The sequence below is a fragment of the Peromyscus leucopus genome, chromosome 17, assembly GCF_004664715.2.
Source record: "Peromyscus leucopus breed LL Stock chromosome 17, UCI_PerLeu_2.1, whole genome shotgun sequence".
NCBI lineage: Eukaryota > Metazoa > Chordata > Mammalia > Rodentia > Cricetidae > Peromyscus > Peromyscus leucopus.
The window spans coordinates 1,400,735-1,413,764 of record NC_051077.1 but is presented as its reverse complement, the minus strand read 5'-3'; the positions used below and the strand labels follow the sequence as shown (position 1 = coordinate 1,413,764).

At 54.6% G+C, this 13,030-nt stretch overlaps 1 protein-coding gene across 2 annotated transcripts in view; it reads right to left on the bottom strand.

Annotated features, from left to right (window-relative positions):
- Nucleotides 1-4,047: 4,047 nt before the first annotated feature.
- Nucleotides 4,048-13,030, bottom strand: part of Col4a2 (collagen type IV alpha 2 chain) — a 142,061-nt gene continuing 133,078 nt past the window's right edge. For both annotated transcript variants that reach the window (XM_028872301.2, XM_028872300.2), the window contains exons 40-48: nucleotides 12,442-12,567; nucleotides 11,823-11,939; nucleotides 10,441-10,602; nucleotides 10,248-10,346; nucleotides 9,984-10,130; nucleotides 9,723-9,839; nucleotides 8,312-8,503; nucleotides 7,168-7,454; nucleotides 4,048-5,218 (exon numbers count right to left, since the gene is read on the bottom strand). In XM_028872301.2, the coding sequence (XP_028728134.1) occupies nucleotides 4,961-5,218; nucleotides 7,168-7,454; nucleotides 8,312-8,503; nucleotides 9,723-9,839; nucleotides 9,984-10,130; nucleotides 10,248-10,346; nucleotides 10,441-10,602; nucleotides 11,823-11,939; nucleotides 12,442-12,567 (1,505 nt within the window). In that variant the 3' untranslated portion in view covers nucleotides 4,048-4,960. The remainder of the gene's footprint in view (nucleotides 5,219-7,167; nucleotides 7,455-8,311; nucleotides 8,504-9,722; nucleotides 9,840-9,983; nucleotides 10,131-10,247; nucleotides 10,347-10,440; nucleotides 10,603-11,822; nucleotides 11,940-12,441; nucleotides 12,568-13,030) is intronic.

Here is a 13,030-nt window from a genome sequence, read left to right as displayed (position 1 = left end):
ATTGGTGTTTGGCCCATGCATGTCTGTATGAGGGTGTCAGAGCCCCTGGAACAGGAGTTACAGGCAGTTGTGAGCTGCCATGTGGGTGCTGGGAATTGAACCCGGGTCCTCTGGAAGAGCAGTCAGTGCTCTTAACCACTGAGCCATCTCTCCAGCCCTGTGAGTCTCTCTCTTTAAAGTTTTGTTTAGTCCTTATAAATTCTCGGATGTTTGGATGAGTCTTTTACCAAGCTGTCTGGGTGGCTTCAGTGGCAGTAGTGGTTAAACTCTCAGCCTTGATCCTGATCTGGTCTGAAGTGCCCCCCATCCCGGCCCCCATTCCAAGTCAAAACCCCTTTGTGGTTTTCCTGTGGGCGGTGAGGTGGCTGCCCTGAGAGAAGCTGACGGGCAAATATGGAGACAATAGCGCCTGTGTTCTTAGAAATTTCACTGAGAGCAGGCAGGCGGGGAACTGGGGCTCCGTGAGGTGCGGAGGCCAGCCCCCCGTCAGATCCGTGGGTGGGTTTTGCTAATGCTGCTGCAGGCCTGTGTCTTGGTTGGCCAGGCTGCTGCAGGCCTGAGGGGCCTCCCCTGCGAAGCTGGCATCTGTTAGGGGAGACACAGGGCTGCCGTTGAGCGTGGGATCGTGGCCGAGACTTCCTCCTGCCCCAGCGGATCCCAGAGTCCTCACCTTCAGTTTCACAACAGCTTGTTAAAAACTGAAAGTGGGTGAGTTTGCTTGGTGCTGAGGCACCCCAGTAGGGCAGAAGTTGGACTTCCTGTCCTCGGGTTGTATCTTGGCCAGTGACATCTGGGAAGTGTGTGACTCAGAGGCCCTGGGGTCATCCTTTGATACTTGAGAGAGAAACTGTTGTCACATGACATGATTTGTGGTCCTGGGTGGGCAGGTAAATTCCCAGGGTCCTTCCTTCCCAGCATTCTCTGGCTTGAGTCCCAGCTGTTTCCTTGGATGGCGGCCTGGCCAGGGCTGGCACTCAGGGACAGAGTGCCAGTTCCACTTGAGTGTGCTGCCTGGATTTGGTACGTTAGAAGTCAAAGTAGCCATGGGCTCCTTTCACGGTCTTGCTCTAGAACCCTGCTGGCCCTGTGTGGCCTGGGTGAAGGACAGTTCGTTCATCAAATGCCTGCTTGGCAGCCTACATACCCACCCTCAACTCCCCGGGGACGTCCTTTCAGGAAAAAGGAAATGACGTCAAGTCTTGGACCGCACTCCAGCACCCTGTTGTACGCAGTGTTTCTGGGGGGACTTTGTACATCAGCCTTGGTCCTTCCATGGGGAACCAGGTCCTTGGGTCCTATTTGTGGGGCCACGGGGCTTCAGTTTCTCCGGGAAGCCACCAGTTCTGTGGGTTCTCAGTGGGTGACCTGCCTTTGTGGGCTGTGTGGGTGGTGGCAGGCTGTGGAAGTGGTCTGAGCACACGCCCCCAAGCACCCTTCTTGCCTTTATCTGGATGTGGTAGCCCCAGTGGCCAGGAGCCTGGGCTGCCATCAGGGAATTAGAAGCCTGTTGTTGGACATGTCACTCAGGTCCCTTAGTGTCCTCAAACAGAGGGACAGTTCTAGATGTGTCCCACTGCCCTCAAGGAGTCAGGCTTGCTGGGCGGCGGCGGCGGTGGCACACGCCTTTAATCCCAGCACTCGGGAGGCAGAGTCAGGCGGATCTCTGTGAGTTCGAGGCCAGCCTGGTCTACAAAGTGGGTTCCAGGAAAGGCACAAAGCTACACAGAGAAACCCTGTCTCGATCCCCCCCCCCAAAAAAAAGGAGTCATGCTTGGCCACGGTGTCAGGGAAGTTTGGGGTTAGCTATGTCAAATTCTGGGTGCTGCCTGACTCGATCCCCCATTTCCTCAGGTCCCGGGACAGCTTCTTAAAAGGCATAGCTGTCATGTCTGCCCTGTCTCCCTAGTGTAGGAAGAGCTGCAGACTGACAGGAAAGTCTCAGACCCGGGCCCGGTTCCCACTTTGCCCACTCTGGAGTCTTACAGTAGGTGCTTTTTCGGGAGGGAGGGAGGGAGGGAGGGTCTCCCACAGTGGAGGGAGAATAGCACTATGTCATCAGTTCCTGTTCCTAGCGGTCCCCAACTGTGCAGAGCCACCAGTGAAGGGATGGTCACAGATCTCCGAGGGACCCAGGGACCCAGAGATCTTAGCTGGGCCTGGGGTCCCCTCTCCGGGCAGAGGCAGGGTGGTCCCGGTGACACTTCCGGTCTGTGCTTCCTGCCCGTGGCTGGTGTCCTTGCTCTTCAAGCCTCCACAGCCTGCAGCCCCTTGTGTTCCTGGGCCTCACAAAAGCTCCAGGCAGATTGTGCAGGGCACACCAGCGCACACACAAAAGCCCCTTGATGCTTGTCTCGGATGTTTGTGGGCCCAGGCTCCCCCTCAGGTCCCCGACATGTCTGCAGGTGGCTCTGTGTGGCTCGGTGCACCTGGAACTCACTGTCCTGCCCCTAGAGGAAGTCCTGTTTGTCCCCGGGTGAGGACCGGAGGAGGCTTACAGATTGCAAAGGGCCTCTGCGGCCACTGTGTGTTGGTAGCTGGAATGGGCCTGGTGTGGTCCCAAGCCAAACCCTCCGGCATCCTGCTCCCCTTAGACTGAAGGGGATGTGGTGTGGCTGGGGAATGCAATGGATCTGCGGGTGTAGGCTGCACTCTGGTGGCTGGAGTTGTTTCTGTCTCACGAATGTCAAGTGTTTCTCCAGTCCTACAGGGGGCCCTCCCCTGGCCCAGGACAGTTCAGCAGCCCATATTTCTTGATTCATGTCTCCGTTTGTTTCTGAGGGGAGTCACAGAGGCCTGGGAGTCTATGTGGGTGACTGCATTCGTTGACGCTCTTGGTAGAGCTCCTCCTGGAAGAAGGGAAGTATGAAAGGCCCTAGAGATGCTCAGGGACCTCCCCAAGTGTAGAGTGAGGACTGAGCCACCACAAGGCAAAAGGACGACCATGTCCCACCACAGAGGGTGTCCGGGTCTGTCCCTCAGGGGAAACATGGCTCTGTAGGAATCACTGCATTGCTAGGACTAGTTAATGCCACCATGGTACCCGAATCTACCAAGCTGCCTCCACCCCATTGATCCCGTGTTCTTGGACTTTGGCCTTGCAAGGGACACAGAGCATTTCTGGTCAATCCTGCATTTGGCAAAGTCTATCTGCAGGAGGTGTCAGGTGTCAGGGTATGTTTGAAGCCAGGGAGGACAGGTGATCTATGTCCCTGTGTGGTTTCACAATGGAGCCTCTTACCCTTGCAGTCCATCCTCCCAAAGGACACCATGTTAGCTGCTTTCCTATTGCTATAATAAAACACCATCACCAAGGCAACTTAGAAAAGAGAGCATTTAATTTGGCTTACTGTTTCAGAGGGTCAGAGTCCATGATGGTAGTGTGGAAGAACAGCCAAGAGCTCACATCTTGATCCACGACCACAGAGAGAAAGGACCAAGAATCCCATGAGTCTTTTGAAACCTTGAAGCCTGTTCCCAGTGGCTTATCTCCTCCAAGGCCACATTCTAGCTAGATTCCAGACCCATCAGTGGCTGAGCTATGTTCTGGGGGGAGTGTGCCTTTCAAATGCTGAAAGTGCAGTTGGAAGCCATTTGGGGACTAGTGAATGACCTTGAAAATGTACTTGAGAGGTGCCCAGCCTCCTCACTCTAACATGTGAGTGATTCTTAAAATATTTCTTGAGAAATGAGTGATGCAATATAGACAGGATCAAATCTGCCCAAACACAGAAAACAGCAGCATGTTCCCACTGAGACATGCGCATGCCAAGGCAGGTGGATCTCTGGAGTTTGCTGGTGGGCCAGCCTAATAGGCAAAATTCCAGACCAGTGAGAGATCCTGTGTAAAAAAAGGAGGGTGGGTGGCACCTGGGGAATGATTCCTAGGGTGTACTCTGGCTTTTATACACATGAGCACCTGCCCCTTTCTCTCTCTCTCTCTCTCTCTCTCTCTCTCTCTCTCTCTCTCTCTCTCACACACACACACACACACACACACACACACACACACACACACACGCACACGCGCTCATAAAGTGGTCAGTCAAATACTTAGAATATCTTTATTTGTGGTATTACACAGGAAAGGTATAGAACGCTTGCTGCAGGAACGAGGTGGGGGGGTGTTTAAGGTGTCACAGGTTTGGGGGCACCACTGTGAATGGCTTGCTAAGTGTACCTTCCTGCAGATGCTGGTGAAGGCTGGCGAGACCTCTCCCTCCCTGTCGGTCTGGCTGGAGCCAGAGCCACGTGCCACTGTCAGGGTCTTAAAAGGGCAGATGCCATCTTGTGGGGACTTGGGAGGTAGCAGCTGTGGATTTGGTAGAAAATAGTACTGCCATCCCCTCCGCCAAGGAAACAGGCGGCAGTGAGCCTCAGCCATCATTGGCCGGCCCCCCTTGGCTGTCCTACAGAATCTGCCTCATTCTAGGAATGGGAGAAGGAAGGGGAGCCACCTGCACTCAGTGGGAGCCCAGAGACACACAGACAGTTGTTGGCGGCTACCCCTGGTGGCACGATGCCCATGTCCTACACGGTGAGGGGGTCCGTGGGCTGCTCCCATGTTAGCAGGGCTGAGACCCACGGGTGGTAGAGCCTGGAGGAACCAGTGCCCACTTGCTGCCAGGCAATTGGTGTGAGTGCCGGTGCAGAGCTGTTTTGGTGGCTTTTCTTTGGAAAGAAAATACTAAGATCAACTTTGGGGTCAGCATCTGAGGTAATAAGTTAAGAGTAAGCACCAAGCTGGGTGTGGTGGCACATGCCCGTCATCCCAGCACTGGGGAAGCTGAGGCAGTAGGTTTGCCACGAGTTGGAGGCCAGCCTGGGATACATAGTTCCAGGCTAGGCAGGGATGAAAAGTGAGACACCGTCTCAAACACAAATACAACAAATACGAAAGAATGAGCACCAAAGAGGCCTTCCCACGCGGCTGCCGGCGGCGGTGTCGGGCAGGGTGGATGGCTTACAGGTTCTTCATGCACACTTGGCAGCGGCTAATGTGGGTGCGGATGAGGCCGGCCTTGAGTGTGTCGGCCGACGGCGTGCCCTGGAAGTTCTGCTCGGGGATTGTGGTCAGCCAGAAGCTGTACTTGTTAGCGAAGTAGTGGCAGGTCCCGCGGCCTCCGTTACACTCGATGAAAGGCGTGGCACGGAAGTCCTCCAGACAGCTCCCGGGGGACACCAGTGACTGGCCGCCACCTTCGTCCCCAGCCGCCGTGTGCTGTGCAGAGAGCAGAAGGTGGAGTGTGTTAGGGGCCACGAGCTGGAAATACCTCTGCTGAGTGTGTTATTTACACACTTAAAAGGCAGAAACTCCTTATGTTGCCCTAGCCCTGGAATCAAATGAGTGCCCCTCCCTTAGTGTCCCAAGGAGCTCGGGTGGGGGGCACGCACCACCGCTCCTAGTTTTTAACGGGCTCTCATGTGGCCCAGGCTGGCCCGCAGAGGGTGACCTTGAGTTCTTGCTCCTCCTGCCCCCATTCCTGAGTGTGAGGCTTACAGGTAGCGGCTCCCAGGCCCAGCCTATTCGGTGCTGGAGATAAAACCGAGGACTTGGTGCGTGCCAGTCAAGTGCTCTACCAACCAAGCCACATCCTCCACTCATGTTGGTTCATTAAGTCAATAACAGGAATCCCTGTCAACACAGACCCCGGAGACAGTGCTCTGCCGTCAGGGTGCCCAGCAATGCTGGGGGACTGGGCCTAATGCACAGAGTTGCCCTGATGCTGGAGGAAGTGTTGCAGGTGCAGACATGGCATGAACCATAGCACCCATGGCTGGTTGTTTAGTGAAAGATGCAAGCAGGAAATAGGTACAATCTGCAGATCTGGCTGACTACATTTTGGTTAAACAAAATGTAAAAGGCGCCGGGCGGTGGTGGCGCACGCCTTTAATCCTAGCACTCGGGAGGCAGAGGCAGGCGGATCTCTGTGAGTTCGAGGCCAGCCTGGTCTCCAAAGCGAGTTCCAGGAAAGGCGCAAAGCTACACAGAGAAACCCTGTCTCGAAAAACCAAAAAAAAAAAAAAAAAAAAAAAAAAAAAAAAAGGAAAAGGAAAAGGCAATCAATCATCCATTCAAAATGCCCAAGTAGATGGGAAAAAAACCCAAAAACCTCTAATAGTCAGGGACTGGTAGCTCATGTTTGTAAGCTGAAGCAGGAGGATTATTAAGAATTCAAGGATAGGGCTGGAGAGACAGCTCAGTGGTTAAGAGCACTGACTGCTCTTCCAGAGGTCCTGAGTTCAATTCCCAGGAACCACATGGTGGCTCCCAACCATCTATAATGAGATCTGGTGCCCTCTTCTGTCCTGCAGTCATACGTGTTGTATACATAATAAATAAATCTTAAAAAAAAAAAAAGAATTCAAGGATAGGTTGGCCTACAGTGGGACTCTTTTGGAAGAGCCACACTAAATCAAAACAAAGAAAATTAACATGTGAGTGAACACCACAGGCCCAGCCAAGGTGGGGCCCTGAGTGCAAGAGCTTCCCACGGGGTTGGTGGAGGCATAAGACCAAACAGTCAGTGTGTGCTGTGTAGGGAGGGTGTCCTGCGTTCCAGAAAGACTCGGTACAAGGGTCTCAGCACGTTGATGGAATTCTTCTGTTAACCCTGCAAACCAGGATGCTAAGACAGACATTGCGTGCAAATGTCTGGTAGCAAATTAATCCTCACACTGGGCAAAGAAAGTCCCTTCCTTACCCGGCACATGGCTCAGTCAGCCCGCATCAAGCTGAATTATGGTCCTCAACTCCTGTTCCAGGTTTTGTATGACTCACAACTTGAGCAATTGCCCCATATAATGTGTGTGTGCGTGTGTGTGCTTAAATGGAGGTCACAGGTTTAAATTGGGTGTTTTTTGATTGGTTTCCACTGTATTTTTTGAGAAGGAGGTGTCTCCTTGAATCTGGCACCTTTTGGCTAGTCTGGCTGGCAAGAGAGTGCCTAGGATCCAACTGTCTGTCTCCCAGCACTGAGGTTACAGGCATGCTCCACCTGACTGGCATTTACACACGTGCTGAGGATCCAAACTTTACCCCCTGAGCTCAGATCCACAGCCCTGATTTATTCTTCCAAACGCATGCGTCTCTCCTGCGTCCCAGCTAGGGTGGAGACGGGGGAAGTTCCACCTGGCCCCATGCTCAGAGGACGGAAAAGCACCACGTACCATGAGGAAGGAATAGCCGATCCACAAGCTCCGCCACCCGGTTGGGCAGTGGGGTATCGTGACATCTTGGCTGTGGACGGCAATGGCCACAGCTGGAGCCTCACACACAGAGCAGCGGCTGATGTAGGGCTTGATTTCCTCCTCGGCCACGGGCATCATGGGCAGTGGGGCAGTGGTGGACAGCCAGTAGGACTTGTCATTGCGGCTCGCGTAGTAGCAGACGTCACCCGGGTTGCAGTACAGAAAAGGCATAGTGCTGAAGCGAGCCAGGCAGGAGCCCGCCAGCCCTGCGTGAGGAGCACACGAGAATGTCTCTAGTCCTGCCGCCACTAGGTGCAAAACCAGCCTCGGACTCTGGCCAAGGCTCTCTCCAGCTCGGCAGGTGTTACTTTTCACACTGCAAAGCTTTCAGGCAGACAGGGTCCGCCCTCAGCCCTCAGCGAATCAGCAGGGTTTGAGCCCTGCCCTTATGTAAGCCCCTGTTCCTGCTGCTAGTTTGGGTGGTATCTTGTTTGTCTTTCTCTATCGCGTTGTAAAGCTTACCATGGGGAAGGAGCCCCGAACGGGAATGTCCACATTGCTAGAGTCCAGCTGGTACACTTCCAGGAGCCGATGGCCCTGGTGTCACCAACACTGACACAGAACACGCCAGCCTTCCACGTGCGCTTTGGCCGACACACCCACCCACTTTGATCTCGTGTGTTTTGTGTATTTTAAACTTGCGCCCGTTAAAGGCACACACGTGCGCATGCCTCTTTTTATTTATTTATTTTTTGTGAGCATCTGAGTGGAAGGATTGATTTAAAGTCCATCCCCTCATGTCCCTGGTCTGTCTCCAACTTATGTTCTAGGTATGGGGTAAAAAGCAAGAGAATTGTGAAGCAATTCTCCAGCAGTGAGTGCGGTACTTGGCTAGAGCTACTGGTGAGGCATGGACGCTATGTCGAATTAAAAGGCCCTGTGTGAGGGTCCTGAGACTGAGGGTGTGGTAAGACTTCAGTCTCCATGGCCATCTCAGCCTCAGCTACGCCTGGAGAAGGTGGCGGGCCATGTGGCTGGGAGAAGCTCATCTCGGGGGCTCACACACTCACAGTGACCACCGTCAAGCCGGGGAACAGAGGTGGGGCGTGACGGCAGCACCTACCTAAGTCCTGGTTGTGGGCTTTCTCCTGGCCCTCGAAGTACAGCAGGCTGTACCCACTCCAGAGCTTGTTCATGCCCACAGGACACATGGGCTCCTGGTCCGTCTGGCTGTGTTTCACCAGGAGGTAGCCGATGCTAACACTGCGGCCTGGCATCCCTGGAAGGCCTGGGCTCCCTGGACGGCCTGGCTCCCCTAGGACCCGAGAGAAAGTGGCCACTGTTCAATGCCTGTGGGCCCCTAGGGCACCAGGGCAGAGGACAGTATCCCAGTTCGTTTATAGGATGTCTGCTCCTCTTCCTCCCCAAAGCTTGGGGTTTATTTAGGCTTTCTAGACCAAAAGCCTCAGGAAAGATACACCTACATCAGCTCGGGAAGCCAACAGGACAATAATGATGGCACCAGACATGAACAGAAAAGACAGTGGCCACAGGCACACTCCTCCAGGGAGACCGGGTGCACAGCAGAGCTGGGGCGCCTTGGGCTGAGAGGCCTCAGGGGACCGTCTGTGCCCGCTGCCCCCACCCCTGCAACGAGACCTGTCCCTCCCAGGATGGCCACTTCTCAGAGCAGCAGCCCAGGAGGGCAAGCGAGCGTGTTCATTCAGGGTAGAACACTCTTCGGGAAGAGGGACGCCCACCTGCTGTAACTGCTGCTGAGTGAGGGCCTTGGCTCTTACCCAGGAGGCCGAGCGCATCTCGTCTGGCAGTCGCTGGGCCCTGTCACCCACCAGTCTCCCTGAGGCACATCCTCTATGCCTGCTTTCTTGTTTTGTTTTGTTTTTGTTTTTTCGAGACAGGGTTTCTCTGTGTAGCTTTGTGCCTTTTCCTAGAACTCACTCTGTAGCCCAGGCTGGCCTTGAACTCACAGAGATCCGCCTGGCTCTGCCTCCCGAGTGCTGGGATTAAAGGCGTGCGCCACCAGCCCCCAGCTGTATGCCTGCTTTCTTAGGACTCCCTTTCCATCGCGGCTTCCTGTCTAGGACTAACTCCGACGTGCCCCTGCTACCGGACAGGAGCCTCCATGGCCGCCCACACCTGCCACCACAGGGCACTCCTTGGTGGCCCCTGTCTTTTGACTGACACTGGTGACACCCCTGGGTTTTGTTTCAGCATAGTGCCGCTGCCACTGAGACCAAGCTTGGGTTGATTTAAACAGATCTTTTTTTTTGGAGGGGGGGGCGGGAGGGAGGAGCATAGACATTGCTGTTACTTCTGGCCCATATACCAATACTTTTAAGAAATAACGCAGGTCCTTGCAGCACCCAGGACATGCTTGGGTTGTGACTACTGCTGGGTTTGGAAGCTTTTGTCTCAGCTCCGCAAGGCACCCTGTCTGTTCCTCACCTGTAGACTGGTGAAGGTGTCCCCACCCTCCGCAGAACTTCTGTCCCATCAGCCACCCAATCACGTACCTTCCTGGCCGACTGGGCCCTGCTGTCCCATGGGCCCTTGGTCTCCCCGGAACCCCGGAACAGCAGACACACCTCCTCTGCCCTGGGGCCCAGCCTTGCCTGGAGCCCCACGGAACCCTGTAAAACATCAAGTAAGTGACTGTTCCTGTGCTCAGCAACGTGTGTCAAGCCAAAGAGGGCAGAGGTGGGTACAGAGCAAGGGATGGGGACCTTTTCTTGGCGTGGGGTGGGGGGGCACAGGGGCCCTGCGCAGAGCCCTACCTGGATCTCCTGGAGGGCCCTGAGGTCCCATCTCTCCCTGTGCACCGGGAAGGCCTCTCCTGCCCTGGGGACCCATGGTCCCAGGCTGGGTGGCGATCTTCTGGGGGATGCCTGGAATGCCTGGAGATCCCATGGAGCCAGGAGCGCCTGCAGGGTAAAGAGCAGCCATGAGTGCTGGGAACAGGGGACCCCGCCGCTCTTGACCTCACCCGCTAGAGAATGGGGCACATTCCACCCCACAGGCACCCCACAGGCACCACTCACCTGGGAATCCTTGGTCTCCTTTGGGTCCTTTGGGGCCCCTGTCACCCACGTTCCCAGAGGGTCCAGGGTTGCCCATGAATCCTTGCTCACCCCTAGGCCCTGCAGTGAAGACAGGCCGGTCAGGACCAATGCATGGAACAGGATCTGCAGTCCCCGGCCCGCAGCACTGGTCCCTTCAAACGGACACCGTTACCTTTCTCCCCTGGAAGACCAACGACACCAGGCTGGCCCTGGGGCCCTGGGTCTCCAACCCATCCTTTCTCCCCAGGCAGTCCTGCAGCTCCGGAGGTCCCCTCGTCGCCTTTGATGCCAGGGAGTGCATCTGACCCAGGTGGGCCTGGAGGGCCTCGGTAGCCTGAGGGCGGAAGTCACAGTGTGGGAAGGTTACAGATGGGGCAGGGAGTCCTGTCATGGACACGCTGCTTGCTATTCTGGCATTATGCCTAGTCATTGCCCTGGAAGCCAGCTTCTGGAGAGCTGGCAACAGCAACAGTATCTCTTTAAAAACAGGACTAAACAAATAAACAAAACCCCAAAATACCAAAACAGCGACAAAACATGTAACATAAAAGTTACCATTTTAAAGTTTTAAAGCGAACATCTTAGGCTTTCCCACATCACACTCCAACCCCAGAGGTGCTCACCATCCTGGATGGGCTCCGTCCTCCCTAAACCACTCCGTCCTCCCTAAACCACACTCTCCTTGACCCAGGAAACCATCTACTCTCTGCCTTGTGGGTTTGACAGCTCCAGGGACCTTCTGTACATGGAGCCATGTGCTATTTATCCTTTGTGACTGGGAACCGTCCCTGAGCATTCCACCCCCATCCCCGTCATAGTGAGTGTGTCAGAAATTCTATCCTTTTAGAGATTGGCTATCGTACCATAATGCATAAGCTGCATTTTTCTTATCTTTTATCAGTGGTCACTTGGGCAGCCTTTTAAAATAATGTCTATAGGACAGTGATGTTCAAATAACTGTTAACTTCATCTTTACACCATCTCCTCTCCCCCCTATTTTTCTTTCTTTCTTTTCTTTTATTTTTTTGGTTTTCCGAGACAGGGTTTCTCTGTGTAGTTTTGGTGCCTGTCCTGGATCTTACTCTGTAGCCCAGGCTGGCCTCGAACTCACAGAGATCCACCTGGCTCTGCCTCCTGAGTGCTGGGATTCAAGGCGTGCGCCACCACCGCCTGGCTTATTTTTCATATATGGTCTCACTATGTCTTTCAGGCTGGCCTGAAGTTGCTTACGTTCCAGATGTTCTTGCCTCCTCCAAGTGCTGGGATTCCAGGCATGTGCTACCACACCCAGCTCCGCCTCTTTTAAATACTTAGCTAGTTCGTGGTAGATGTGGTTGGTGAGTGCCAATTAAAGACGCAAACACTGAATGGTGAGAAAGAATCAAACCTGGGGGCAGTTCTGAGGCCACACAGGCAGGTAGGGGCTTGTCCTGTCATGGGGACGGTGTGGTGTGGGGGACGGTTGGTGGTGGCACCCATCCCTTTGTCTGTCCGTACAGTGTGTGGGATAAAACTCCTCCCCTGGACCCGTCGGCCATTTCAGCCGCTGCCTACCTTCTAAGCCAAATATTCCTGGTGCCCCTACATCACCAGGTGGCCCGGATATGTTGGATGGCGGAGAGATGCCAGGGAAACCCTGAAGTCCCGGGCTTCCGGCTGGGCCGCGCTCCCCTGAGGAGGAAAACAAAAGTCAGTTTCGTCCCCTCTGTCCATTTTCAAGGATTCCGCTCTCCTCTCGTGCTGTTCTCTCTAGGGGAAGCGTCACAGAGGCTGAGATGGGTGTCCTTAGGACAAGGGACATTTCAGGGGAGGAAGAGGCATACGACTGTCCCACCAGCTCCTTTCAGCCACCAGGCACCATGAATCCCGAGAACCCACTAGAAAGCGTGGTCCTTAGACACTGCCTCGAGAGAATGGCTGTTAGAGCCCACGAGGATGGGAGGCTGGAGTCCATGACCATAGCCAGTCCCCCATTCAGGGACTCAGGCAAGGAAAAAGGGAGAGCTTGTCCTCTACCAACTGAGTGGGACTGGAAAATGAGCCAGCATTGGGGGAAAAGAGGCTAGACCACAGAGTAACGTAATGGAGATGAGCTAAGAACTTGTGCCCATGGATTCTCCTCAGAGGACCTTGGACATGCTGTGAGGGGCTGCTCATGGAGACAGCTGCTTACCTGGGGTTCCCCGCTCCCCTTTCTGCCCTGCAGCTCCCACAGGGCCTGGAAGTGTGTTGGCTTCTCCTCGGTCACCCCGGTCTCCAGTGGGGCCTGGGAACCCTGGGTCTCCATGGATGTCAGCACCTGTGGCAGAATTCCAAGAGCAGCGGTTGGCACCAGCCCCATCCACTCGGGGGACGTGGCCTGTCTTGTGTGGTGTGACAGTCCTCAGAGTGTCAAGTAGAGAAACAGGCAGTCACCACCATGTCTTCTAGCTCTGGTCTCAGCATCATGGAATCTGAGACTCAGAAGGGATGTCACAGAGAGCACGGTAGAGCCTTCTCTCTAAGGACAGAAGACCTTGGCCTTCCGAGAGTCTGAGATCACGGCAGTAGCTGGCCGTGCTTGGGGACCCCACCTCAGGTCTCCTGGTTCTGGTGGCTGTTCTCATGCTCTGCCTTGACTGGGTTTTGAAAATTTGCCCTTATTTAAAATATTTCCTGTTCACATGTCAGGTGCTCAAAGCAAACTGAACAATACACAATAATTGCCATAGCCTCACCACGGCTGCCACAGCCTCACCATGGCTGCCACAGCCTCACCATGG